The 25,509-nt window shown below is 51.5% G+C and overlaps 10 protein-coding genes across 10 annotated transcripts; 4 read left to right on the top strand and 6 right to left on the bottom strand.

The window, feature by feature from the left end:
* Positions 1–1,799: 1,799 nt before the first annotated feature.
* On the bottom strand, positions 1,800–4,434 carry N7443_007575 (putative histone-lysine N-methyltransferase (Ash1); the record flags this gene model as incomplete). The annotated part of the gene is made up of 4 exons (XM_056887631.1): positions 1,800–2,574; positions 2,628–2,827; positions 2,878–3,251; positions 3,312–4,434. The coding sequence occupies 4 exons, from the start codon at positions 4,432–4,434 to the stop codon at positions 1,800–1,802; spliced, it is 2,472 nt and encodes an 823-aa protein (XP_056739322.1).
* Positions 4,435–5,243: 809 nt separating this feature from the next.
* On the bottom strand, positions 5,244–7,091 carry erf2 (palmitoyltransferase ERF2; the record flags this gene model as incomplete). Its single annotated transcript, XM_056887630.1, has 1 exon — positions 5,244–7,091. The coding sequence occupies one exon, from the start codon at positions 7,089–7,091 to the stop codon at positions 5,244–5,246; it is 1,848 nt and encodes a 615-aa protein (XP_056739321.1).
* Positions 7,092–7,695: 604 nt separating this feature from the next.
* On the top strand, positions 7,696–8,511 carry N7443_007573 (uncharacterized protein; the record flags this gene model as incomplete). Its single annotated transcript, XM_056887629.1, has 4 exons — positions 7,696–7,836; positions 7,900–7,943; positions 8,109–8,310; positions 8,461–8,511. 4 exons carry the CDS (start codon positions 7,696–7,698, stop codon positions 8,509–8,511), a joined length of 438 nt encoding a protein of 145 aa, XP_056739320.1.
* A 479-nt stretch (positions 8,512–8,990) lies between these two features.
* On the bottom strand, positions 8,991–12,017 carry pmt1 (protein mannosyltransferase 1; the record flags this gene model as incomplete). The annotated part of the gene is made up of 5 exons (XM_056887628.1): positions 8,991–9,076; positions 9,129–9,513; positions 9,595–11,055; positions 11,115–11,688; positions 11,752–12,017. 5 exons carry the CDS (start codon positions 12,015–12,017, stop codon positions 8,991–8,993), a joined length of 2,772 nt encoding a protein of 923 aa, XP_056739319.1.
* A 702-nt stretch (positions 12,018–12,719) lies between these two features.
* Positions 12,720–14,349, top strand: N7443_007571 (SURP domain-containing protein; the record flags this gene model as incomplete). The annotated part of the gene is made up of 3 exons (XM_056887627.1): positions 12,720–12,807; positions 12,858–12,911; positions 12,971–14,349. 3 exons carry the CDS (start codon positions 12,720–12,722, stop codon positions 14,347–14,349), a joined length of 1,521 nt encoding a protein of 506 aa, XP_056739318.1.
* A 1,828-nt stretch (positions 14,350–16,177) lies between these two features.
* N7443_007570 (guanine nucleotide exchange factor SEC2) lies at positions 16,178–18,515 on the bottom strand (the record flags this gene model as incomplete). Its single annotated transcript, XM_056887626.1, has 3 exons — positions 16,178–17,758; positions 17,819–18,434; positions 18,508–18,515. 3 exons carry the CDS (start codon positions 18,513–18,515, stop codon positions 16,178–16,180), a joined length of 2,205 nt encoding a protein of 734 aa, XP_056739317.1.
* A 1,739-nt stretch (positions 18,516–20,254) lies between these two features.
* On the top strand, positions 20,255–20,896 carry N7443_007569 (DNA-binding protein; the record flags this gene model as incomplete). The annotated part of the gene is made up of 4 exons (XM_056887625.1): positions 20,255–20,278; positions 20,331–20,431; positions 20,487–20,497; positions 20,613–20,896. The coding sequence occupies 4 exons, from the start codon at positions 20,255–20,257 to the stop codon at positions 20,894–20,896; spliced, it is 420 nt and encodes a 139-aa protein (XP_056739316.1).
* A 201-nt stretch (positions 20,897–21,097) lies between these two features.
* On the bottom strand, positions 21,098–22,025 carry coq4 (ubiquinone biosynthesis protein COQ4; the record flags this gene model as incomplete). The annotated part of the gene is made up of 2 exons (XM_056887624.1): positions 21,098–21,747; positions 21,827–22,025. 2 exons carry the CDS (start codon positions 22,023–22,025, stop codon positions 21,098–21,100), a joined length of 849 nt encoding a protein of 282 aa, XP_056739315.1.
* Positions 22,026–22,340: 315 nt separating this feature from the next.
* N7443_007567 (Complex I intermediate-associated protein 30) lies at positions 22,341–23,835 on the top strand (the record flags this gene model as incomplete). The annotated part of the gene is made up of 5 exons (XM_056887623.1): positions 22,341–22,484; positions 22,537–23,118; positions 23,180–23,297; positions 23,347–23,461; positions 23,514–23,835. 5 exons carry the CDS (start codon positions 22,341–22,343, stop codon positions 23,833–23,835), a joined length of 1,281 nt encoding a protein of 426 aa, XP_056739314.1.
* Positions 23,836–23,915: 80 nt separating this feature from the next.
* N7443_007566 (ketopantoate reductase family protein) lies at positions 23,916–25,227 on the bottom strand (the record flags this gene model as incomplete). Its single annotated transcript, XM_056887622.1, has 2 exons — positions 23,916–25,154; positions 25,216–25,227. The coding sequence occupies 2 exons, from the start codon at positions 25,225–25,227 to the stop codon at positions 23,916–23,918; spliced, it is 1,251 nt and encodes a 416-aa protein (XP_056739313.1).
* Between the last annotated feature and the right edge of the window lie 282 nt (positions 25,228–25,509).

The following is a 25,509-nucleotide window of genomic DNA, read 5'->3' as shown; positions in this document are numbered from 1 at the left end:
TCTCAACCACTTAGACCTTCAATGTCTAGGATACTTGCTTCTAAACCTTGCCCCTCTCTCGATACTTGCGTTGTCAGAATGGCGCCATTTGCATATGTGACCCAGATCTTCTATTTCCGCAAGGGACTAATCGCAAAGAAATCTTTGAGCATCAACTTTCCTTTATATAAAGTTGTTACTATGCGGGGCATCCGGAAACACGAACTCCAAGCAGCCTCGATTTGCACCCTGGCCCCCAGCACAGTAACTTTCCCACTGTATTCGCCAAGAGACACTCACAGCCATGAAAATATTCATGGCGTTCTGTCTAACTGTGTGCTGTGTCGCTGGCTCTGTGCTTGAACGGGCCAGCAAGGGAGGTACTGATTCGCTCTCCACCCGAAAAGAACGGGACAAACTCTAGAATAGCGTAGGTAGTTTCCTCCCCCTACAGCTAGTATGGGTGCGACTACTGAGGCTACTAAGTTGAACTACGCACACTCTAATAGTAAGATATGGCACCGTGGTCATCTTTCTACATCCGTTCCATTCTATTCATTGGCCTATGTGGCATCTACAGATTGCTCGATCTGCTCCAGTGCATGCTCCGATATACATTGTTGCGACGATGGCTACCCCCAATGTGGTGTTTTAGGCGGGCAGTGCACCTGTTTAGATTCATAGAAGAAATCATGCTTGGTGGGCTAAACGATTTAGCCATGATAGGAAACATCATTCTTGGTCTGTACTTCCGAAATTATTTCGTTGAGATGCTTTATTTTGAAACTATCTTAAAGACAGTAGTCGGCTTTCTATGGAGTATGCTGTGTATATTTTAAGGTCCATCCTAGAATACTGAATTGGGATTCTTGTGTTAAGATACAACGGATGATCTACGGAAGGCACCCAGAACTTGAATTGCTCGGAAACAATGATGTGCCAAACTATAATGTGTCCTGAAAGGTGGGTTGGAAGCGTTTCCTAGAACAATCTTATTCTACGGTTGGATAATGGCACCGCTGTTATTGAGGCTTTCACCGTCTTGGATCCGGTGGGGGTTAGCTACTTGCCCTACCAGCTTTAAAGGTTGTTATATACATGTACGCTTTACCGAGGATCTATCGGCTGAAACATGTTGAATTTGATGTTTATACCCCGGCTACACAAAGACCAGACACAAAAAGCACCAGCACCTTACCAGCCGAGCCAACCCGAGCAAGTATCATTCGTGACCATGGCGCACATAATTCAATAGGAAAATAGACAAAAGTAGCAAGATGTTTGGGATGAATTGAACAGTGAAACAAAACATCAAGCCGAAAGACAAGTTCAAGGGAAAAGGGCATCGAGTGAGAACGCCACCAGGGGTGCCAAGTAGAGAGGAATAAAACAGGTAGTGCGGGCATGTTCGGACACCGGACAGGGGAATTGAATAAACAAAGGAGTAAAACATTGGGGTTGTCAAAACAGTGCTCGGATTCGAGCCAAAGGGGAAATTGGTCAACAATTGGATTGGGGTTATTAGAAGGAAGAAACAATGATAATTGCTGACTTGGGTCGGTTCGAGGTTGTTGCATAACCTGACAGAATAAGACAGCAGTTTCTCAAGTAATCGAGTCGTTTGGCTTGAAGTTAAATTTCGATAGAAGAAAAGAAGAACAGCATGACCAATGGAAAATGATGTTCTGCCACTGGCTAGCTGATGTGTTGTGTTGTGCTGGATTGTCGAGAGATCGAGGTCCAACTGCGAGTGCAAGGCTTGCTGTTGAACAAAGCATCCTACAACTCATTCCGATAGACCGGACCGAGGATTTGTGTTTTTATTTCTTCATTCCCTTAACGCCGCGCATCATGTTCTTCGCTGCGTTTCGCACACTCGCACCCAAACCCTTGCCTTTGGCAGTCTTCACCTTAGCAGGACTTGACGCTGCCACGGTGCCCTTATCTTTGGTTGTCATCCGAGCCTTGATAGGGCTCTTCGTCGGTGCTTTACGGGGACCAGGCTTGGGGCCAGGCTTCCGACCAAGCTTTCCGGGTGACTTGGCAGGAGATTTTGCGGGCGACTTCTTAGCCTGTGACCTGGAGCCCTTGGCGGCGGCAGCAAGAATCTGCTTTTTGGTCTCAGCAGATGGCCGCTTGAGGGGCGAATTCTTGGCAGGGGAGGCTGGTGCAATCTTCGCAGTGTCCGCCTTTCGTCGGGGTCCCCGAACAGCAGCCTTGACTCTGGCAGCTGGTTTCACCTTGGGCAGTTTGACGCCCTGCTTGGAGACAGTCTTGCCTCGGGCTGTGGTGGTTGCCTTCTTCGCAACCGCCTTTCCGCGTACAGTGGTAGCCTTGGCCATGACTTTCTTGACGCTAGCCTTGATTGACTTGGACGTGATCATCTTACGCTTCTTTCCTCCACGAGCGTTAGTGCTTTCATCTTCATCTGCAAGCTTTCGCTTTGTGCTGATCATCTTCTTGTTCTTTATCACAACCTTCTTTTCCTCCACAATCTTGGGACGTTGATCCTTATCCTTTGGACGAGGGCCAAGGATTCCTCGGCAGTTCTCTGCTCCACAACGACACTGTTGGACGTTCTTGCTAGAATACGGGCTAATTGCAATGTCAGTATATCCAAAGGCATAGGGTGTGTAAGAAGGACCAACTTGAAGTTGTAGTCGTAGCTCAGCTCTTGTCCAGTCATGATGCCGTTCTCTCCGGCAAAAAGGGCCATGCGCGGCTTCCCGGCAACAGTCCACTTCTCCATACGGCAATTAGGTTCACACGAATGGTTGACAAAGCGAGCAATGGATCCTCGAGTGGCATCAATGATCATGTTTTGATCAAAGTACATCAGATAGTAGCACTGTCCCAGAGTCAATAATCATCCGAAGTAATGCGTCCAGGGCTACTCACTTCGTTATTCTTGTACACCGATCTCATTCTCCTCTCACACTCAATCTGTGTGATAATCTCACCAGTATACTCAACAATAATCTGGTTGGGCTCGAATGTGCGGTTGCTGCGGACACCGTATCCACGATCCACAGTCTTGATCACCTCAACTCCAACATTGTACTTGCCGCCAGCCTTGGTTCGCTGTTTGAGCTCAGAAAAGTTGCGGTTACCGCACTCCGGGCCCAGTCGGCAGTTACCACTGTCGCATTCGTAGAACATATAGCGATTCTGGCAGTCTTCATCGCAGCCAGTCTCTTCCTCGCACATGCAGGTAGAAAGCTCCAGCTTCTTGTTGGCTCTCCATTCACTGGAGGCATCGCCAATGAATACGTCTGACTTTTATTAGTGCCATCCTTTTTCTTTTTTTTTCCCAAAAGATTATATCAACTCACTCTTGTTAGTTTTGCGCCACTCGTTCGGCTTGGGTTGACCAGGCGGAAGAGGTGAGAAGATATCGAATGGAACCTGATAATTCCGGCCGCTTTGAATCATACGTGCCCCGGCAAACATTGGCATAGGCATAAGTTTCCGCTGTTGAGGAATACCGCTCGCTTTAGAGGAGGTCTTGCTTCGACGTTGTTTCGGGGGTGAATCGGTCGGTTCTTGGCCAGTATACAGTCCATGTGACAGCCAGCGTTTGGGTTTATACTGCTTTACAGCCGGGGCTGTTGGTTCTTCTGAACGGCTAGCTTCCTGCGAACGGCTAGCTTCCTGAGCCTGCAGCTTGGACAAATCGCTTTCAGAGACTCGACGCTTCTTTGATGCAGGCTCAGCGGGCGCAGGGCCGGCATCCTCCTTTTCAGGCGCGACATGTCGAGAACGAAGGCTGGCGCGTCGACCTAGTTCCTTGCCTTTTTCACCCAGATTCCTCGACCGCTTTCCCAAAACACTGTTTGCTCGGTCGAAAAGATCAGATGCTTTATCCACAATACTGAGACGAGTTGATCGTCGTACTGAGCCGCGAGAACTACTCTTAGACGTCTTAGCCTTCGGGGTTCCTTCATCCTCGGCCAGTGCCTTCTCCACGCGCTTTCGCAGGTTCCGTTGCTGAAGCGAGGTAGCCATATCCTCCAAAGGGGTTTCCTGTGATGATTTCGAAACGGGAGTGTCCGGGGCCATTGAGTGGTTGTCCGTCATGGTATCTTCCGCGGTGCCCTTGAACAGAGAAGATTCTATCACAGCAAGGCTATGCCGCAGCGAAGAGCGCGTGCGCTTCGCCTTGGCAAGGCTATCCACATAGGCCTGGCTGGAGGAAGTCGGCGTCTCATCTTCCTCGGGTGCGGTATCCAGGGTGTCAGCGGCCAACGATACGCGTGCTACTCGTGTTGAACGGCGCCGCGTGACGGGTTTTTCTTCTGCTAACGCGTTCTCATTGTTGCTCGATGTTTCAGAGCGACTGGCCTCGGGCGTGAGGAGCTGTTCGGGGATGTCGAGGCTCATGTCTTCGGGTGCCTCGTGTGCAGAGACGAGCCCGGGAGTCGCGGACGCGGAAAGGCGGGAGGCACGGCGCGCCATTTAAGGTATAGGAGGAAGGACGACCCGCCTTTGAGAGAAGAGACTTGGCAGGGGGCACAGGTGCAGAGTCGGGGAATATCAAGGGTATCAGGTATCAGGGGTGTGGAAGGAGGAGGATCAGCAGCCGCGCGACTCTTATCAATTTAGGGCGATGGGGATGTCTGACGCGTGCAACATCAACACTTTCCCAGCCCAGAGGCAGAAATTCGCGGTGAGTAAAACTCGCTGCGGGGAAATAATTCAATCAAGGGAGAAAGGGGTTTAGTGACTTGACAATCGTTGATGGAATGCTTTGCTTCATAACTTGCTCGGCCCCGCGGAAGCAGTCCGGATTCTACGCGTTTCGGTGTATCGGGATTAAATTCTATTTTGACCAGAATTATACAGGGTATTAAACTATCCGGTAATAATCTCTATGCAGAGTAATGTGCAAATCCCCGGGTGAATGATCCAGCAAAAGGAAAAAAAAAAAAAAAGGGGAAGAAGAGCATGAATAGGAAGTACGATGGCCGGTGCGCCTGGGACACATTATAAGAATGGGATGGAAGAAGGGTAACAGAGAAAGAAAATGGCAGAGAATGTTGAGAGCGGGAGAAGAATCCCGGTCAAGCGTCAAGAGTAGGAAATATCACCGGATTAACCGTAGGAGGCTATGCGTAGAGCAATTAGAAAATCATAAGACGGGCAATGATCCCGAAAGAAAAGGTCAGGTTTGTGACCAGAAATGAAACGTCGTATCTTCGTCTGAATGGGTCGTAGCAGGAAATTGAGATAAACAAAAAAATCAAATCTTCTTTGGGTGGTTGGGTTTAGTCCTGTTGATGGGAACCAACGTGTTGCATCTCAATCCCGGCTTGCGATTCCTCATCAGGGACAAGATATTTGCGCTTTTGCATGGCAAAGCGCTGGTCGCCCTCTTCGTAGGGTTTCTTGAACTGCAGGTAGGTAGGAGGTCGAGGACGTCCCAGAACGGTGATCCAGTTCTTGAGGACGTTACCCTGGGTAAAGGGCCGATGGCGATCCGCCTTGTTGAACTTGTGCGAATTGAGGTATTCTCGGGTGGTCTCCCCTCGGCCCATCAAGAACATATGGTAAGTCATAAGCGATGTCGGGTATGGCACAGCGACAATACCGTAGATTACCATGGCCCAAGGGACGCGCCACTTCGAGATAGCAGCTCCAAAAGAGATATTCTCACGCGACATGTACACCAGAATATGCGCCAGACTAGCGCCAATCAAGAACAGTGCCAAAACAGTGCATGAACTCACAAAGGCAAAGAAATAGCGGTAATTGCGACGCCCGACACAATTGTTGAGCCAAACGCAGTGGTGATCGAGTGTTTCGACACAGTTGTCACACACTCGACAGTGGTAGCAGCGCGGAGGTCGCCAAATACTACAAGTTTTGCAGTACTTCACCGGCACATCCATAGCGGCCACTTCGGAAGTAGCCAGCTTGACCATGACCCAGTCATTTGTGGGAGGGCCAAGTGACAATGGATCTTCTCTGGGATGTGTAGGGGGCAAAGAATGCGCATTTCGGGGCATAATGCCAGGGTCGACAACAGATGCATGCACGAACGAGGAGAAGCAGAGGTAGAAAACATATGCGAAACAAATGGGGATGGCAGGGGAGATATTGTGCCATAACCATGGACCCGAGAATGCGAAGAACAGCGCCGAAGGAACAACAACCAGAAACCCTGTAGCAATGTTCACGGGCTTATCCCTCGAGTTTTGGAACCGTCCACCACCACAGAATAGAGTGTTACCAACAAAGTATTCCCAGTTCTTGCCCAATCTACCTTTCGGTAATTGGGGGTTCTTGACATCCATGGGGCCGGGAGACGTATTAGCCGAGGACAGCCGATCATGTCCGCGATGATCATGACTGTTTTGTGCTGTGGTACCGTTCCGCAATGACAAAAATGAGAGCGGCGACTTGGGCGGCGCGTGGGTATCTTGTCCCGAATGACCATAGTTCGCGCCGAGGTTCAAATGGGTAGGACGCGGCTTGTCCTGTTGGTCTCGGTCTCGGAGAAGCTTGACACTCTCGCCCAGGCTTCGAATCGTTGTATTTCCCGTGGGGCTTGCATTGGACGTGTTGCGATCAGTGATGATGGGGTCTGTAAATTCCGTGCCTCGCGAGGGAGGGGGAACTTCAGCCTCTGCAGGGACCGACCCCGCCTGGAAAGTACTGTTGGAGATGACACTCCTCCGGTTCTGACTATTCTGGTCCGCCCACTCATCTGTGGACGAGATAGTTCCTTTCGTCATGGGGCGCGTACCGCGATGCGCCTGCAGTCGTTGCGAGCTCATCGGCCGGAAGAATCCCTGAGCAGTCAAGGATGGAATATGGCTCCTGCTCAGTCGACTATTTGAGCTTCCTGGTCTGCCCTGGCTGGATGCAGCCATTGAGTTTCTTGTTGGAGGCGGGCCCCGTCGCGAGGCAGTGGGACGCTGCTGGACCGAAGACGGTGGTGACGCGAAAGATTGTGTTCGCTCGCCATCGTCTGAAGCCATATCCGTTACTCGGGAAGATATTCCTCCCACTGAGGGAGGTCGAGGAATACCCAGGACATGTTGCTGTGTTTGATTTTGGTTCTGGGACGGCGTGGTTTCGCTAGTGTCCGGGCGGTCTGCGGAATTCGCCATGATTCTAGAAGGAATGATAATTGAGTTTGCTAGAATGTAGCACACGCTATCATATTTTTCTTCAGGTGTGACGAGGGAAGAACTAGGGCAAGCGATGCGCAGGAGCTCCGTAGGCTGCGGGAATTGACAACGGGCGATACAGAGAGGTAAAGAGCGACGGTTACGGAGGTGATGTAAGGAGAGATGGGATCAAATCATCCAGTGCGCTATCGAATCATCAGCATCGAATGTAGGGGGTTGTGCAAAACCGTCCACCATGCGTATTAGAAATCCGGGGGGAGCAGATCCTAGATGGAGCCCCTGATAGGAAATATTGAAGGAGGTTCACGGAGCACGCACCTTTTGGAGATATAATCACCAAATCGAGACACGGATGTAAACCCAATTACATCACCGTCCTTCGGACAGCAGTAGAAGTCAGGAGTCAACACGGTCGAGCTGGCATTGAACCACCGGATGAACCAGTCGCGCATCAAATGAGATCACCCGAAGCGGCCTGAGTCAGCGGATCACATGACCGGCAACATCATTCGATGCTCACGATTCTCCCACACCACCTCGTTCTCGACCTTCCACCCCATTTCCACGCACTTCCGCTGCCACCATGTCTTCGATTGCTGCTATGGCTTCCCGCCGGGCTCTGGCTCGCCAGCCCATCTTCCGCGCTCCTCCGCGCCGCTTCATGTCCTCCAAGGTCGAGGAGGCCGGTCTCGACCAGGCCCCCAAGAAGGACCCCGAGCTCTACGTACGGATTCGCGTCTGCCATTGACCGGTCTCAGAGCTCCTAGGCTAATGTTCGCGACTACAGGTTCTGCTCGGTGTTATGTCCGGTGCCCTCGGAATCGCTGGCTGGTGAATACCCCCCTCCCGGCATATAACCGATTTCAAGCTTGTCATGACGTGCTCGCCACTCCTCGCCTGGAAACCTTTGACAGATCGAGGAAGCTATGCGCAATCCACACAAGTGAATCGCTTTTCAAACAGCAATTGGCTAACTTGCTGGTTTCCGATCATTAGGTACTTCGGCACCAAGCCCACCTCCGTGAGCTCCGAGTCCAACGTTCGCATCGGCGAGTCCGCCATGCCCTGGCACGCCACTTCTGAGGATGGCAAGATGTACAAGTACCAGTACCACCCTCACGGCGACAAGAACCAGCCCCTCCGCGCTGCCCCTAGCGCCATGAACACCGTCATTGTCCCCAATGTCACCTTGCCCGAGGTATGCATCCGCAGTCCCCTGTGGCGGTTATACAACCCCGCGCCGCTTGCCACGCTGCTCTATTTGCTTTGTTCTCCAATAAGACCGGATTGAATAAGGCGTTGTGGCAAGATTATCCGCTATTACAGATTCGCTAACCATTCGATGTAGGACCTCCACGAGAAGTTCAACAAGTATGGCAAGGAGGAGTGGGACTACTAAACGGTCCAGGAGGAGCATTTTAAGCTACGATGCGAGCTATCTGTCACTTCAAATGTTGTGCGGTCGGCTGCTGTATACTAGAAATGTGGTAAAGGAGATTACTAGTAGTGCCTGGACTTTGCGATTACCAGAGATTTGTGCATATTGTTCAGATAAAGAGTCAATTGGGAATCAGCCTCTTTTCTTATGTTTCTATTGGTCTCCTTTGTCTGGTAGATCTTATGGTACCGTGGTGTCGGGTGATATCGGGGATGGAAATTGCTCTCGGTACTAATGTCCGCTAGTATAAACATGCCACTACATGTGTCTGTATATTGCCCAGGTGGGCTTACAAACCCGAGTATTGGTTAGACGGAAACGCTCGTTCATATTCGATGACGAGACTAACAAATCAACTAATCACGGCGAAGGAAATGACTATAAATTTCATGATACATGGTGTGAAGTTTTCTTGTCCCCTTCCTCTACCTCCAACTCAATTACTCAACAGCAGTAGCTTCATTGCCTTCACTCGCGGGCTTGGCCTGGGGGACCTTGGACTCCTCGGCGGAGCGGGTGTTATCCTCTGCAACGGAGGCAGGGCGCTCTGGCGCGATTGAGTCTTCGGGGGGAGCTACCAGTCTCGGGATTCTGGCCCTCGACATCCGGGTGAGGAGGAGCCTGGGCCTGGGCCGGAGGCTCAGGGAACACGGGCTTTCCATCGACGATAGGGACCTCTTGGGCATTCTCGTGGCTGGCCAGGGATTCGTAGCGAGTCTCGAACTTGACCTTACCATCTGCGCGGAGCGAGGCGACAAGATCCTCAGGCAGGATATTACCGTGCTGGTCACGGTACTCGACGCGAGCCATGGAGCCGGACATCTTGGGCTCAGTCACGGCCGCCGGTTCCGACTGCTCCTGGGCGGGCTCGTTAGGCTGCTGTTGCTTGACGGGAGGAGCTGCGGCGGGCTGGGTGGTTGGTACGGCGACGGGGGAGTCGATGGAGGTGACATATTGGCTCAACTGTTACAGATCGTGTCAGCCTTGGGGATCTTGATTCTCTCAATATCCTCGGCGTGGAGGCTTCCACTCTGGAACACTTACGTCTGCGTGGAATGTATTGCAATCGAAATCCCACGAGCTAAGAAGCTTCACCTTCTCGCAAGCACCCTGAGTCCAGGGGTTGCCGTAGACGAGCGGAGAGTAAAGAGTGAATACTGCAATGCTGAGCAGCAGGAACACCGTCATAAGAAGCTTGCCAATCGCCGGCTTCGAGGCGAGACCAAGGCACTTGATACGGTTGGTGACAAAGTCAACTTGTTGACAGAACACCAAAATAGCGAAGTAGAGGGCAGGGAGGTAGTGGTGCATGAAGAGCTGACGAGCCATGAGGAAGAAGGGGAAGTAGTGGAAAGCCCATCCAAGGACACTGGTGCCGACTTCGTAGTCGAAACGTTTGAAAGAGACATGGTTGTAGTCATTGCAGCTTCGCTGCCAGCGAATGAGGGCAATGCCCTTGAAGACAACGTAGATAGCAATGGCCAGGGTAGAAGACCACCAGATGAGCGGGTTACCCAGGAGGTAGACCTGACGGTGGTCGCCGCCCCAGAAGTTGATACCACGGAGAAGAGTAGGCCAGGAAGGAGGGCGAGAATCCCAAGCGTGAGACTCAACGAGACCGGCATTGGTGGTCCACATCACCTTTTGCAACTCCCAGAACTTACCCAGGAAGCCCGGGTTACGGTAGTTGACCTTTTCGGCATCTGCGGGCATTGCCGGGTGGTTGTTGTCCTCAACGTACCAGATGCTGTTAGGAAGAGTACCTCCCTTAGCACATGTGACTTCCTGCTGCTCCCAGCCCCATTCTGGAAGCTTGACCTTGTGAGAGAACAGAACACAGCCAGTCATGACATGAACCAGCTTGAACTTGGTTTGGATAGTTCGCAGGTGCTTCTTAGCCTCCGCGCCGTCGGACATAGACTTGACAATCTCAACCTTGAATAGATCGTTGGCGTCACCGGGGAAACCCTCGTACCCGTAGGCAGAGATCTCAAACTGCCAGTCAGCTTCGGTCACCGGGGGGCGCTCATCGTGAGAATGAATGCGACGGTGGGTAATCTGGTGGTACAGGCGGATGACAGATCCATCTTCGATGTTGCTGGTAGTCAGATTATCCCAAGCGTATGGGCCATCGACCTCTCCGTAAGGACCTAGCGGCTGAGTCTGGTTCTCCATGATGAAAACGTTGTTATCATCCTTGTGGGGGTAGAGAGTGACCTGCTGCTGCTTGCTGCCAGTGGGATACATGTGGTTGTGAGAGTGCAGGTAGCCACCCTGGGTGTTATGGTGACGAAGGCTAACTCGGGAACCGAATGCAACATCAGCGGCAACATCCTGCATTCCCTTTGAGTTCAATGTGGCCTGGAATTCAGAAGACATGAAGCCATCACCCTCGCCGGGGTTGACCAAGCACATGAAGTGAACAGCGAACATGGCCATATAGAATCCAACAGGAATGACGATCAAGCAGAAAACACGAGAAGTAAAGTGCTTGAACCAAATACGCTATAACATTAATAGTTAGCAGCAGATCCCAAACATTCAAGTCGTGAGTGGTAACATACCGGTGTAACAGTCTTCGAGTCACCAAGCAACACCCACAATTGGAGGACGGTGAGGGATCCAACCCAAGCCATGGTGAAAAGGCCAACCCACTTAACACTGAGAGTAGCACCCAGCGACAGACCGCTGGCAACCAACCAGAACCACCAAGGTCCCTTGAAGGCATGGGACGGGCCCAACTCTTGCTGGTTCGAGAAACAGTTAAACGACAGTGCCGTAAGAGCAGTGAAGAAGATCAATGGAGAGTCCAAGAGAATCAGGCGCGATTGAGTGGTCAGCGCATTATCGAAGATAACAACACCAGCACCCATCACAGCGGTCGAAGTACGGCAGCCAGTAGCCTTGAGAGTCAGGAACATCATGGACACGGTCAGGACACCCATAATGGCCGGCAGCATGCGCATGGCCACATACGGCACACCGGGTTCAATATAGTCCTTGCCAATATCCTTGAAGTCGAATTCGCCATCGAAGCCGGCCAGCCAGCCAGCCAGCGTGATGAGCAATTTGGCAAGCGGGGGGTGCACATCCATAAAGAACTTTCCTTTAATATACTTTGTCGCGAAGCCACCGAAGCTAGACAGAGAAAATACAGTTAGTGACGAATTCTTTCAAGTTAAATTTACTGCTGAGGCATACTGGACTTCATCGAAAACCACGCTAGTGGGCTGGTAGATGCGGAACAGGCGAACAGCCGTGGCAATCAGCGTCACCAATGTGAGCAGCTTGTAATCCGAGGCGGGGAGATTCAAAATGTCATAGTCCTTCACACCATCAGACGCATAGCTGGAGGTCTTCGCGGGTACGGGCTTGCGATTGTTGGGTCGCGGCGAGCGACTGGGCGAGCGCTTGCCCGAGCGGCTCTGAGGCCGGACGGCCAGCGTGTCTTTCGACCGTTGGCCCATTGTCTTCCGATTAAGCGGCGGAGAATTGGGAGTCGTGAAAGTGGGAAATAGGAGAGGCAGGTCGAACGAAAGAAAAATTAGAAGTAAAAGTCTCGGCGGAGTGGGATTCCAAAGTCGGAGAATGGAAGCGGCGAAGCCACTAGCTGAAGAGCTTCCTAGGTTGGAAACAGCTCAACAACCCAAAGCTCTTCTCTGGATTAAAGATCGTGGATGATAGAAAGAAAAGACCCCATACAGGGCAGGAAGGGAAAAGAAAAGGGAATGCAGAGTGAATGGACGAATAGACGAAAGCGGGTGAGGCCAGATCAACGCGGAGGGAACGTGTGTCTCTCAAACGCCCCCTTAGATTTCAGCCCCCCGGCTAACTAGTCTTGTTGTATTCGCTGTTGGGGGCTGCTTGTGATGGAGGTTTACATTGACGTTGTTTATTCAGCTTGATGTTTGAAATGACTCTATTCTCTTTTATCTGAAACATTACACTTATACAATTGATTCTCTGGGAACATCGAAGTATGAAACGAATGCGGGCAAACATCGACAAATACAGAACCTCAGGAATCTGGCCGCCTTCAGCCTTCAGCCACGTTTTTCTATCATATATTACGTAATATGACTTATGTAAGTGTGGCTAGTGCAGTGCCTCGCATTCCTAAAGTTATCTCCAAAGAGACTCGCCGCGCCAGTCACATCCCCATCGCCGCCATGGATACGTCGAATGGTAACACTCCTTTGCCGGAGGATATGAATAAGCCTCCGGAGGGCTTGGTACTGCCCCCCAAGGACATTCGAGGTACGTCTCTGTTCTTTTAGCGCAAGGATCCAGCTAACCGTGCAATCTAGCGATCGTCGAGAAGACTGCTGGATACGTTGCTCGCAATGGTCATATATTTGAAGGTCAGAACATGCCTTATATATCGATGCTGCGTCAGAGCTAACATCTCATCTTTCTCTAGATCGTGTCCGTGACAAGGAAAAGAGCAATGCCAAATTCTCCTTCTTGAATCCGGGCGATGCCTACGCGCCCTTTTACCAATGGCGCCTCACTGAGATCAAGGATGGTCGCGGTACTGCCGTCTCAGCAGGACGAGCTGGCGAAGCAACACCCGCCGCTGAACCTGAAAAGCCCAAAGGGCCTCCCGAACCCGCCGCGTTTCATTTCTCCGCACGCATGCCCAACATCAATGCGCAGGATTTAGAGGTCGTCAAGCTCACAGCATTGTTTGTCGCCAAGCGAGGTAAATCGTTTGTGACCGCGCTGTCGCAGCGCGAGGCCAGAAACTACCAGTTCGAGTTCCTTCGTCCCCAGCACAGTCTCTACCAATTCTTCACCCGACTGGTCGACCAGTACACCATCTTGTTCCGATCCGAAGGCATCGATGCCACTACTACCGAACAGAAGAGAATTGCCGAACTTGAACAAAATGTGCAAAATAAATATCATATCATGGAGCGCGCCTCACAGCGCGCCGAGTGGGTGAAGTTCCAAGAACAACAGAAGCAGAAGAAGGAAGAGCTGGAGGAACTGGAGCGTATCGAGTATGCGCAGATCGACTGGCACGACTTTGTGGTCGTCGAGACCGTCACGTTCACGGAAGTCGATGACCAGTCCGACCTCCCACCGCCGACCTCACTCGCGGACCTGCAGTCCGCCTCCCTCGAGCAAAAAGCCGCCATGTCTCTTAACCCCCTCCGCATCGAAGAGGCCATGCCCACCGATCTCGACAATCCTACCTACTACAACCCCTACCCCGTCCAACCCGAATCCACCATGCCCTCGGTCTCTCCCTACCCCCAAGGCCCCTACGCTCCCCCAGGCGCAGACTACAATATGCAATACCCCCCGCAGCCAGAGGCAGCCCAAGCTCGCGTCGAGTCACCCATCCCCAGCGCCCCAGGCCAACCACCAATGCGCATCCGCTCAGACTACGTGCCCCGCGCTCAGGCTCGCCGCGCCCAAGCCGCCGGTGCAATGGCCCTCTGTCCGAACTGCCACCAACAAATTCCCGTCGCCGAGCTGGACCAGCACATGCGCATCGAGCTCCTGGACCCGCGCTGGAAAGAGCAGCGCGCCAAAGCCGAGTCCCGCAGCGCCACAACCAATCTGTCAACTATGGATGTGGTCAACAACCTCAAGCGCCTCGCCAGCCAGCGAAGCGACGTCTTCGACTCCTCACTCGCTCCTCTCGACCCCGAAGAAGATCGTCGCAAACGCATGGCTACCGACAGCCCTGTGCAGCCTGGTCCTGCGATGGGACCTGGCGGTGTACCTCTGCCTCAAAGTATGAATATCGAAGATCAGATCCGACACATTCATGAGCGCGCAAAGCAATGATCTACTTCTGTGGACAGGCTATGGCTTCAATGTTAGGAAAACCTTTACGTATCGGAGTTTGGGCGTGGGATATGGACGATGTCTTTTTGTATAATAAATAGCCTTTAACATTTCTGAACGCCACCGACTTATCCTGTCCTCTGATGAATGCTTCATTTTGATTTTTGTAGTTGCGCCGTAATATATTTACATGTATGTTCCATCTAGATCAGGAATAGAATGAGTACATTCAATGTTGAATTGCATGGGTACTCTTGCAAAGGTACAAGGTGGAAAAGAGTAGAGCAGGGACAGGCCTGGCAAAGCGTTGGTAGACTGTCGTTGGCTTCCTCGGTATGAACTGGATAAGGTAAATTATTTAGTTCAATAACCAGTGACCTAGATCCACCCATTGGAAGATTTACTTGAACCGTAGAGTCGCGCTCTTGTCTCTACGTCGTTCCTCCTGGCGATGTACCGTCATATTTTGTATGATTCTGTGGAAAGAGCGACCTTCGATTAGGTTAGTACAGGAAACCCGGAGTGTAACCATACCTTGGACGTAAGAGACCTCGAGACTGAGCGAGATGAGTAGATCTACTAGTTCATAAAAACTGCGAAACTAAACCTCCCGTGTCATATTGCTTCGTACCCGAGTGGCTAAAGTACATGAGGCCATACAAACACATCTCATAATTCTCTGTATTAGACCTTTCCCAACAAACAACCAAGAGTGCGGAAATTCAAGCTAGAAAATCATAATTTCTAATATTTTTTAAATCCTGTAGTCGAATACGACCAGTGACAAATCTCGTTAGGCAGTCTATCTACTTTAGCTCTCTGGATCTTTCAAGATAACCACCCATTGAAGAAGACCAAACAATCCGTATGGTAGATTTGTACAGGCGTTAAGAAGACCTCCATCTGCAGCTATCAGGAAAGATGCCTCTTCTGCTTGTTCCCGAGACCCATAAGTGGGAATAATACAAATACGCAAGTATGATAGCCCCTAAGACGATCGTTCTATGAGGCTAATAGGCTCTGGGCTTACCAGCTAAGTTGTTTTTACACTCCAAAGAGCAGTTCTCCATCATCTTACAGTTATACTAGCTTTTCTAGAGATGCTGGAAGTATTAGGGAGCCGTCCCAATATTGCGGGAAATGTGGAGACTGGTAAATATATACCTCTATCCAGATGTAAGTGTTTGGAAAGAAAGTCTCGGAACATTGAAGGTCCCCAAAGCGGCGAGAGACGAAAAGGGCACTCGATTAGATTAAATCACCGTCAAAGAGGTGATTTGATTTCTAAGTTGAGAAATATTAAAAAAGGTCTTAGCGTAGGTCGAGTCAAGCCTTGGACTACCAGGACGCCACACAGTAGAAGAAATATAAAAGTCATATAGTTTCATTTGCCATCTCGGCAGCTGCTATCTCATCACCGAGCAGAATAATGCATATCGAAAAGCAGAAAGGAAAAAAAACCCAGAAGTAAGCATCCATCCAGAGCCACCAATTGTGTATAGACATGTCCGATGAAAACAAAAGCAACGCGGAAGCAAAAGGGGTAAAGACCAAGATGAACGGCCCAAGAAGAGGGAAGCAAAGACATTATTAATATACATGAGGGCGAAGAGAACAGTAATAATACATGGAGGGAGCAAGCTGCTCGAAATCGGGGATATCGAAGAAAGGGGTGAATGTGGAAGGTGGATTAAAGGGCGTATGCAGCGTGTCTATTAGTCTTGTCGAGGAGAATGCTTGAAGGCGAAGGAATGATAAATGATGAAATGCGTCAGGCGTGAAACACTGGAGGCCGTGGGGTCGTGGTCATTTTTGGCTTGGGACTACTTTAATCCGCATTTTTAGACGTGGCTTCAGTGCTAGAGGGTTCGTGAGAAGAGGACTGTTCAGCCTCGGCCTTCTCCGTGGCGGCCTCCACGACCTTGGGGGTTTCGGTCACAGGTGCTTCGGTGAGAGGCTCCTTAACCTCGGGCTTCTCCGTCACGGGAGTTTCGGGCACGGATTCTTCAGATTCGAGCTCCTCGGTCACAGGCGCTTCGGTGACGGGCTGTTCGTGTTCGAATTCGGACTCCTCGACCACAGGCTCCCTGTCGGCGGAGACATCTGCGTTGGCTTCTTCATAGACGCTGACATCGGAGTCGACGGAGCCTCGTCTGCAATGTGCTTCATCTGCGGAGGCATCATCATCCCTGTGTGGGAGATCCGGAGTGACAGGCTTAGCCATACCAAAGGAGCGGATTGAGTGGCCTGCCATGGAAGATGATGTGTTAGGGCGAGAGGCCTCAATGATACGATTCATCTCCTCGATTTTGGGCTCAACGAAGTTGTTGTCCATAGGATGTAAGAATTTATCTTGTGAAACTTCAACTGTTGCAGACTCGGCTGTTCGGGCGAATTGCGGGACGATACCGCCTGCAACTCGAGACCAGAACATGCGCTCTCTTAAGTGAACAGTTTCTTCCCAGACATCCTTTTCTTCTTCGCTGTCACCGGCGCGGACGTGTCCGTCTAGGATAAGACGCAGGTAGCCGGTGAACTCGCAGCAGGAACGGACCCTCTCCAGGCACTGAATACACAAGGAATATCGTTGGGCTGTTTCACTGTCCGATGTTCGGAAGCGGTGTGTCCGGTCGTTTTGAACTCCTGGTCTGCGCTCGCCACAAACCGAGCAAGGGAATTCGTATACTTTGGTCGCTGACGGCATAGGTTCCACGACAAGAGTGCCCTCACAGATCCCACTCAAAACAGTGCGTCGAGTAAGCCATGAAATGCCTGGGGAGAGGTCAAGTCTGAGTGTAGGCTCAATGTCCTCCATCAACACTCGCTTATAGAATCTAGTGTCCTTGAGAGGGATATGCGAGCCGGTTTGCGAAGACAGACTCCCATTGGGAGAGTGTGTGAAGCCCTTGGTAGGCGACGATGTATTCGAGTTACCACCGCCAAATCCAGCCAAGCTCATCACATTCAAGCCCGAATACGAGCCACTTCCGGCGCGACTGGCAGGTTTCGAACTCGCGCCTCGAGCAAGCACCAGAAGCTCGCGGAAGTCATCATAAGCCTGTAGATCGGTGCGGCACACCAAACGGATCATTTCGGGGAAGTTGCATGACGGGCCGGGAGTCAATTCTTCGGAAATGCACGGAGTTGCCGCAATATCGACATCCTCGGACACTTGCTTGGCTGAATCCTGCAGTTGTGGGGGGCCGGCTGGGGACGGCGGTGCGGTTGAGGCGTTGGTTCGGGTATCCACATCGTCTTTAGACAGGTGCATCCCTTGCATGACAGATTTGAGCTCCGCCAGCTGGTCCTGGTGAGATGCGAGGAGAGACTCGGTGTCTTTGATTTGCGAGCGCAATTGCTCGTTCTTCTTCTCGACCGCTTCCCGTTCTTTCTTAGCTGCAGCCACCATCTAAAACCAACGTCAGACCGGACCCAGCAGTGGACTGGGAGATGCAGAATAATAACTCACCTTGTTGGCTTCCTCGAAGAGATCAGCGGTCAGGGCCTCAAGCTCCTGCTCCATGGTCTTGGTCCCCTTTTCAGCCACGGCGCGTGCGGCTCTCTCCTCGGCAAGCGCAGCTTTCAATTGCATGATTTCACGATCGGAGTCGGATTTCTTGATGTAGACTTGCTCATTAATATCCCGACGATGTTTCTCATTTTGAAACTCCAAGGCTTTGATCTTGCTCTGAGCTGTCTCCAGCTCTTGTCGCGTGGCAACGAGGTTGTCATCCAACGAGGTCTGATTGTTGATCGCCTGGATCAGTTTCACACTCAATGCCGCGACTTCATTGCTCAAGTCGGGATGATGGGTCGATGACGTTGATGGTGAAACCTCCTTGCCGAGGAGCAAGCGTGGATCCTGTAAGGTGTTGAAGCTGCTTTCCTCGTACTTGGGATGGAACTTCGGGTCGGATGCGATTTCAGTGAGGTTTGTGGTAGATTTCGCCTTGGTGACGGTCCTGTCCGGGGACAGAGTGCGATGCTCTGAAGAAAGAGACCGCTTATGGGCGTGACGCGAGATCATGGTGGACGAATTCGGTGGCCGTAAATTACTATGGTGGTATGTTTGGAAGGCAATTAGACTATCCTCCATGTTAGTGGTTATCCGAATCGGACTGGCAACTCCTTTTCCTCCGAGTGCTTTGGGGAACTTACTCGGCCATGATGAGTGACGTAGACGGCGTAGAAGGAATGTGAGGTTGTGACCGGTTTATTTATTGCAGATGGCCACTGAACCGATAATCACACCCAGGCAGACGCTGAACACCGAGCCCTCAAAGCCATTCACTCGAGGCAGCAAATGATCGAATGTTCCCCGCAAGCGGTTTGGGGTTCGGGAGCTCTGGAGCGGACCGGAAGAGGACGGTCGGAAGACGTCGAAGTATTATAGGGATGGAGAAGAGAAGAAAAGACCGACGAGAAAGAATAGCAGGCAAACCAGAAGACGCAGGTAGATAACGTCCACCAAAGTGCAAGAGACAAGAAGAGATCGGGGGGTCGCAGCGATGTTGGGAGGCGAACAAGCGCTTAGTCATCTCACACCGGAAGCGTGATCGAGTCGCGAGATTGGAACGTGCCGGTTTATTTTTCATTAGTTTTATGATTCTGACTCCATTCTGCTATTCCTATGCTCGTTTCGTACAATTCTACGTACTCAAGGCAAGCGGATTACCTCATAGCAGACTTTTTTCTTCACGGTCGTTTTGGGCTACCGCGACCTGAAGCGATCCACGTCTCCATGGAACTAGAGTAATAGTTCATCGCGACTAAACCGGAACTGCCAGCCGATCTGCGCACTGTTCGTTAAGTCGGGTGTTTTGGAAGGTCTGATTTTTTGGCCTGCTGATGCCAGAATACGAGCTGGGTATATCAGTCTAAGGGAATTTGCCCCCCGCTTGAAGTAACCCTGGAGGCGCAGCAGTTGCCCCTGGTATCGCGTAGATTGCGCTAGTCGTGGGAGATTGGGCTAAGTATTCGACATGGACGCACACGCGGACGTCCGTATCAATTTCACCAGTGGAGTTCCCTGGTCGGTAAAGCCGTAGTCCGTGCATAATTATCTGCCGTATCTTTTTGGATCTCTCGGGGATAAATTTGCCGTGTAGACTGCCATGGTCTGACAAGGTCTCTTCTGAGTAGAGACGCGGGATTTGGAAGAATCCCTGTAGCAAATAACAGAACAGACCGTCATCCAGCCCGATCGAGAAGAAAGCTCTTTTCATACCTCTTTCTATCCCTTCAAGGTATCCTTTCAAATGACTTAAAATCTATCTAAGGGGATAAGCGCGGCCGCCTATCTGGTAAAATTTAATGCATATGCCTGGTCGGGCTATACATGAGAACTCTTTAAACATGTTTTCTGCGGTCACTCATCAATTGATTGCATCCATTGCCTAGTTGACTCCAGATGTCAAACCAAACAGATGCCCAACCCCGCCACTAACACCACTAAATAGCTCTTCACTTTGTAGGTAGTTCAGAATAAATCAGAGCTCCAGTAACAGCAGGGCTCCTCCCAGTATATGTCAGCAACAATTTCCCATCTAAGATTGTCTTCTAATCCACTATAATAATTGGTACAACTCTCTAAGCTGCCCTGGTGTATTCCTGCTGCTAACCTTTCCGCCATGACCGAGTCTTCTAATCGACAAATACAGCCTTATCAAGCTATCATGAGAAACGCAACAGCACATTTAACCACACCAATTCCGATAATGAAATCGAACCAAGTCTCATCCCAAAATTCTTCACTCTGTATCTAGAAATGTCATAAATCCCCCCGCGTGGCAGCCTCAGGCGGAACAAGTGGGGTTACCGAATCAAACTTGACTAAGATGCCTCACAAATTGGAAACTCTCCTCTGCAACGTCACTCATAAACCTCGGTTCACGTGTATCACAGAATGGCCGACGCAGAGCTCGAAGAGGTAGGTGGTCCCCCGGTGACCGACGTCACCCACAGCTCACATCGGGAAACAGATCAGGCGAGCTCGCCTCGCGCAGCTGCAGCAACAGCAGGGTGCCCCGCGCGGAGGCCCTGCCCAGGGCGGAGGTCAGGGTGGAGGCCAGGAAGAACAGAGGTAAGTGCTGGATCTACTGGCTGGAGGTTACGATGGGACTAACTGGTTCTTCTAGACAAGCTGAATGTAGGTGATCGTGTTCCCACAATCCGAACTACGAACCCCCGGTCCGCCGCTTCACTCTTGAATATACAATACACTCGGACTATTCGCATTTGAACACTCTGACAAAGTCCTACAGCGGAACGTCGCGCCGCCATAATGAACCAAATCCTCGACCCCGCCGCCGCGGATCGCCTAGGCCGCATTCGCCTCGTCAAGGAACAGCGCGCCACCGATATCGAGAACCGGTTAATCACGCTGGCCCAGACCGGCCAGCTGCGATCAAAGGTCACAGAGGAGCAGCTCAAGGAGCTTCTGAACGCCGTGGCCGAGAACCAGCGCAAGGAAGAGGAAGAGCAGAAGATCGTGATCAGCCGGCGCAAAGGCGGCTGGGATGATGACGATGACCTCCTCGACCTTTGAGAATAATATTGATACTCCTGATTAGCTTTGTATTTGCCATTTGGATACCTTGCCCGTCTGGCCCTCAAAATTCTATTTTCGGCGTTGCGGTCTGGCACGGCTCGCACCGCGGTTTTGCATTCGCATATGGGGATATTCTATACAATAATCGTACACGGGGAGTCTAACCTTAGGAACCCCAAGAGGCAAAGGCATAGATCCTTAGCCCGACATCTGCTTCAATCGTTCCTTCTCTTCCTTCTGCTGCCTCCGAATCATCTTCCGGATCTCCCTCAGATCAGGCGGCTGCTCAATATTCAACTCCCTCCTCAACTCATCCACATCCTTCTCCAGCACCTCCTCCCAGTAAACATTAATCAACTCTTTGCTCGCCAGCCCACTCCGCACCGCCCACGGTAAATGCAGCGACAAAAATCTTTCCTTCTCCGCCGGCTTCATTCTAACAAACGCAAACAAGCTCAATCCTGTCATCGGTAGCAACGTGTTAAGGAACTCCAGCGCCTTCAAAGCTAATTCACCCTCCACGAAGATTGGAAGCCCCGTCACAGCGTGGTAGAAGTCGTGGCACTCGCGGTACCGCTGCATTACATAGGCGCATTCTTCATCGTCAATGTATTGCACGTTGTCGCGTGTGTCCGGGGAGACACCTTCGCGGTCGAGCCATTTGGCGTATGTGCGGCCGACGGAGTTTTCGGGGAGAGAGCGCAGGTGGGTCATTTGGAGGGTTTCGGAAGTTATGCGTGGGCGGTCGCGGAGGATGCGGCGGCCAGTTGGGTCGGAGAGCATTGCGTCGCGGAGTCGGTAGATGAAGAATGGGGTTGCTGTTGCTTCGCCGAGGGCTGCGATGAGGTCTGGTGCTTGTTAGGACTGTTTGTGTAGCCAATAGAGCCCTGCAGTGGAGCTGGAGCTGAGGTTCTTGTATAGACGTACCGGCTCGTCGAGGATTGATCAATGAGCCTATTGCTGAACCCAAGGCGAGAGCACCGCGTTCAACGGTCGTCAATGGGACATGGCCGGGATAATTTGGCTGTGGGCGGTTGAAGACGGAGAACGGCCGCACGGAACAAGCAGAGCATGGGGTTTTCAAAGATCGGAGCGAGGATGCTCCTCGTCTGCTTAAGACCGACATGGTGTGCTAATCGAGTCGAAGTATACAGAAGTAGAAGCAAGTCATACGATGGGGAAAGACGGCGCAAATGGACACTGCTCGCTGCCGTAGCGATAAGCGATTGGGTTATCGATAACTCCACAGCCCTGTTGATCTGCCTCAGTTTGAACGTACGTCAAATCCCATACTTCTCAGGTCTATCATGGTCAATTGCTTGTAGAAAATCACTCAGAGAGGCAAAATAAAGACCAATTCCTCGTTTGTCACACCAAAACCCACCAACCATACTCCACGCTAACTACTCGAAAGATCTACTTTCTCCAACCCTCATTAAAAATGTCAACCCCAACCTGGTGGCCTGGCGAAGACCACGCAGCCTTCACCGAATGGGCTCTCGCCCAAGGCGTAATCGCCAATGGCGTAACCCCAGCCCGATTCCCAGGCCGCGGACTAGGAATGATAGCCACCCGAGCAATCAAAGTAGGCGCATCGCCTCTCTTCTCCATTTGACCATGATACTAACACTCTCCAGAGTGGCGAACCCGTGGTCCAAGTGCCCACAAGCGCCATCATGACAATAGAGACCTTGCCAGACTCATTCAGGGCTCAATTCCTTGAAGGAACCCCTGTGCAGGCCATAATGGCCGCCTACCTCACGCACGGCAGCGAGGAAGAACTCTCCAAATACGCCCTATGGCGCAAAGCCTGGCCGTCTCGTCAAGACTTCGAAGATAGCCTGCCAATGCTATGGCCTACTGCTCTAGGCGGACTTGTCTGGCCAGATACCCCCGCTGGGTCTGGCGCGCAGGCTAACGTCCTTCCGCCGTGTATCTCAGGACGGTGGAACTCCATCCAGAAAGATCACAGTCCGAAAAAGTACGATACTGAGCACCAGAATCTTCTGGCTGGACAGGAACAGAGGCTGGGCAAGGCGTGGGCGGATGTGAAGGCTGTTCTGCCGGAGACGGATTGGAGGGATTTCTCGTATCATTGGCTTATTCTCAATACGAGGAGTTTCTATTGGGTGGGGCCAGATCAGGAGCCGCCGGAGGATCGGAATGATGCTATGGCTTTGTTGCCTTTTGCCGATTATTTTAATCACTCTGATGTTGAGGTTTGTCTTCCGGGGGTTGAGGCTAGGGGTTGACTTGTTGCTAATAGGGGGACGATTTTAGTGCGATGTCAAGTTTGATGCAGATGAGTATACTTTGTGTGCCACGGAGGATTATGAGGAGGGAGATGAGGTCTACATGAGTTATGGGAGCCATCCGAATGACTTCCTGTTGGCTGAGTGTGAGCCCTACTCCGTTCTTCAAGCCATTGACCACGCTAATACGTCTAGATGGATTTTTCCTCGAGCAAAACGAATCAGACTGCGTCTATCTGGACGACATCATCTTCCGAGATATCACCAGCGCTGACAAACGGGAAGAACTAGCCCTGAATCAATACTACGGGTAAATTATTCTGTTATACAATGCGGGTATATTCAATGCTAATTATTTTCAGTAACTACCAAGTCACCTGGCAGGGTGTTTGCTATCGCACCGAGGTGGCAGCGTGTTTAAAATACATGAAAGAAGAGGACTGGCGGAACCATGTTCTCGAAGGCTCCACCGAGGGTGTGGATGAAAATCTATCTGAGAACATCATCAAGGGTTGGCTTCAGACATATTGCACGGAGGCAGACGCTGCCGTGAATGCATTGCGCGCGGCAATGGAGTCCGATGCTGTGGTGCAGGCAAATCACCAAAAAGCCGAGACGCTTTTGCGGCGGTGGGCACAGATCAAGGGGGTCTGTGAGAGTGCATCTATGGCGATTGATTTGTAGAGCTCTTCCTCCCTGATTGTGAGGCGCGCACTTCGAGGACCGCCGATATAGCAGAGAAGAAAATGAAACAGAGACTCAAATTAATCATCTATTTGCGGGTCACCAGTGATAATGACGTTCTCAAGATCAAGAGGGACGGCGCTGTTGTCCCTACGCATGTTGACAACGAGCTTGGTATGCACCATGTGTTTAACCATATAGTTGAGCACACACTTGAGACCCAGCTCTTCGCCGCGGCGAACGATCCAGCCGTTGAAGTATTCAACCTCCGTGACTTTGCGATCTTTGACGTCCTGGAGCATGGAGCTGGTGTTGTTGGCCGTCTTCGACATAGTATATGTGACCATTCGGCGTAGGCGCTCCGGAGAGAATCGACTCTGGATGCCCGGGATGCCCTGCAACTCCGGGAGAGAGCAGATCACACTCGAGATTTCAAAGAGGAGCAACCGCATGAGCCGGGTAGCGCTGAAGATATACAAAAGCTCGCCATTTTTGCAGTCGTTGATTGCCGTCAGTGGGCCGATAATACAGTTGACCACCTGCTTCTCCAGTCGGTGCTGGAGTAAACCCGCGGGTGTCTCAACCGTGGCCACTAGTTGCGGCGTAAGAGTCAAGAGCCGGAGAAGGTGTTTTGTTGAAGGAACCCAGTGGGTATCTTTCTCTGCTTCGATCAGAGGAGTTTTCTCCGTGACCGCGGGGCTGAGAACGAGCGTTCCAGGGCTATTATGGGCGATGTGGAAAGGATGCTGCCTTGAGAGGTAGTGGCTGAAAGCACTCTCGATATAATGCGGACGATTATTCGAATCCGGAAAGACCGTTTCATTGAGTCGGCTGATGAGTCCCATGCCACTTTGAACCAGGCAGATAGTTGAATTCGAGGTCAAGCGGTGCTTGAGAGTCTGGATGGCCTTTTCTGTGACATTGGCCTTGGTACAGACAATCAAGCAGTCAATGTCTTCCTCGTCTACCGCGCTTTCAAATTGGTCTTCTTCTTCGGGGATTTTTCTCTTGCGGTCCTTGCTTTTGACTTGCGTCGTGTCCACCTTGTACCATTCCGAATGGGAGAGCACTTCCACGTCGAATCCGCCTTTGACTTCGTCCATGCCTTGGTGGTTGATGGCGAGAGAGTATTTCTTCCGTCGGAACTCTCTCAAAAGATCTGTGTTATGAAGGAGGAGTGAAATAGGCGGTGGAGACTGTCGTGATGCGAGCGAGTGGGCAATGAAGGTCCCTACATTTCCGAGGCCCAGGACATGCACCCGCCCTGACATCTGGGGCGCTTCCTCCGAGATCTCCCTCGCATTGTCCGCCCATGTTGACTGGAGCCGTGTTGTAGGTCCACAAATGACCTGCCATCTTGATTGACAGACGTCAATCAACCCACTCCGCCATAGCGGGCGGCGCGCGAGTAGGTGGAACACTTTGAGGGTGTTCGGGGAAAAAGTCCCCCGGCGGACTGTAAATAGATGTTTTCGGATGAATAGCTCGGTTCCGGAAAGGGTCGGAGGGGACGATAGGATTCTAAATCTGCATTTGCATTGTGGTCGTAAAGCACAGAAAACCCCGAAAGTGCCTCGAACAGAAGCTTGAATGGCGCGCGCAAAATGTCGGACCACAGGCAATGATGCGCGGCCAAAATCTCCACCGCCCGCGCGCACCGCCTCCGTTGCACCG

The sequence above is a fragment of the Penicillium atrosanguineum genome, assembly GCF_028827265.1.
Source record: "Penicillium atrosanguineum strain IBT 20685 chromosome Unknown utg000006l_segment0_segment0, whole genome shotgun sequence".
Classification (NCBI taxonomy): domain Eukaryota; kingdom Fungi; phylum Ascomycota; class Eurotiomycetes; order Eurotiales; family Aspergillaceae; genus Penicillium; species Penicillium atrosanguineum.
The sequence above is the reverse complement of the archived record's forward strand: the minus strand, read 5'-3'. Positions and strand labels throughout refer to the sequence as shown.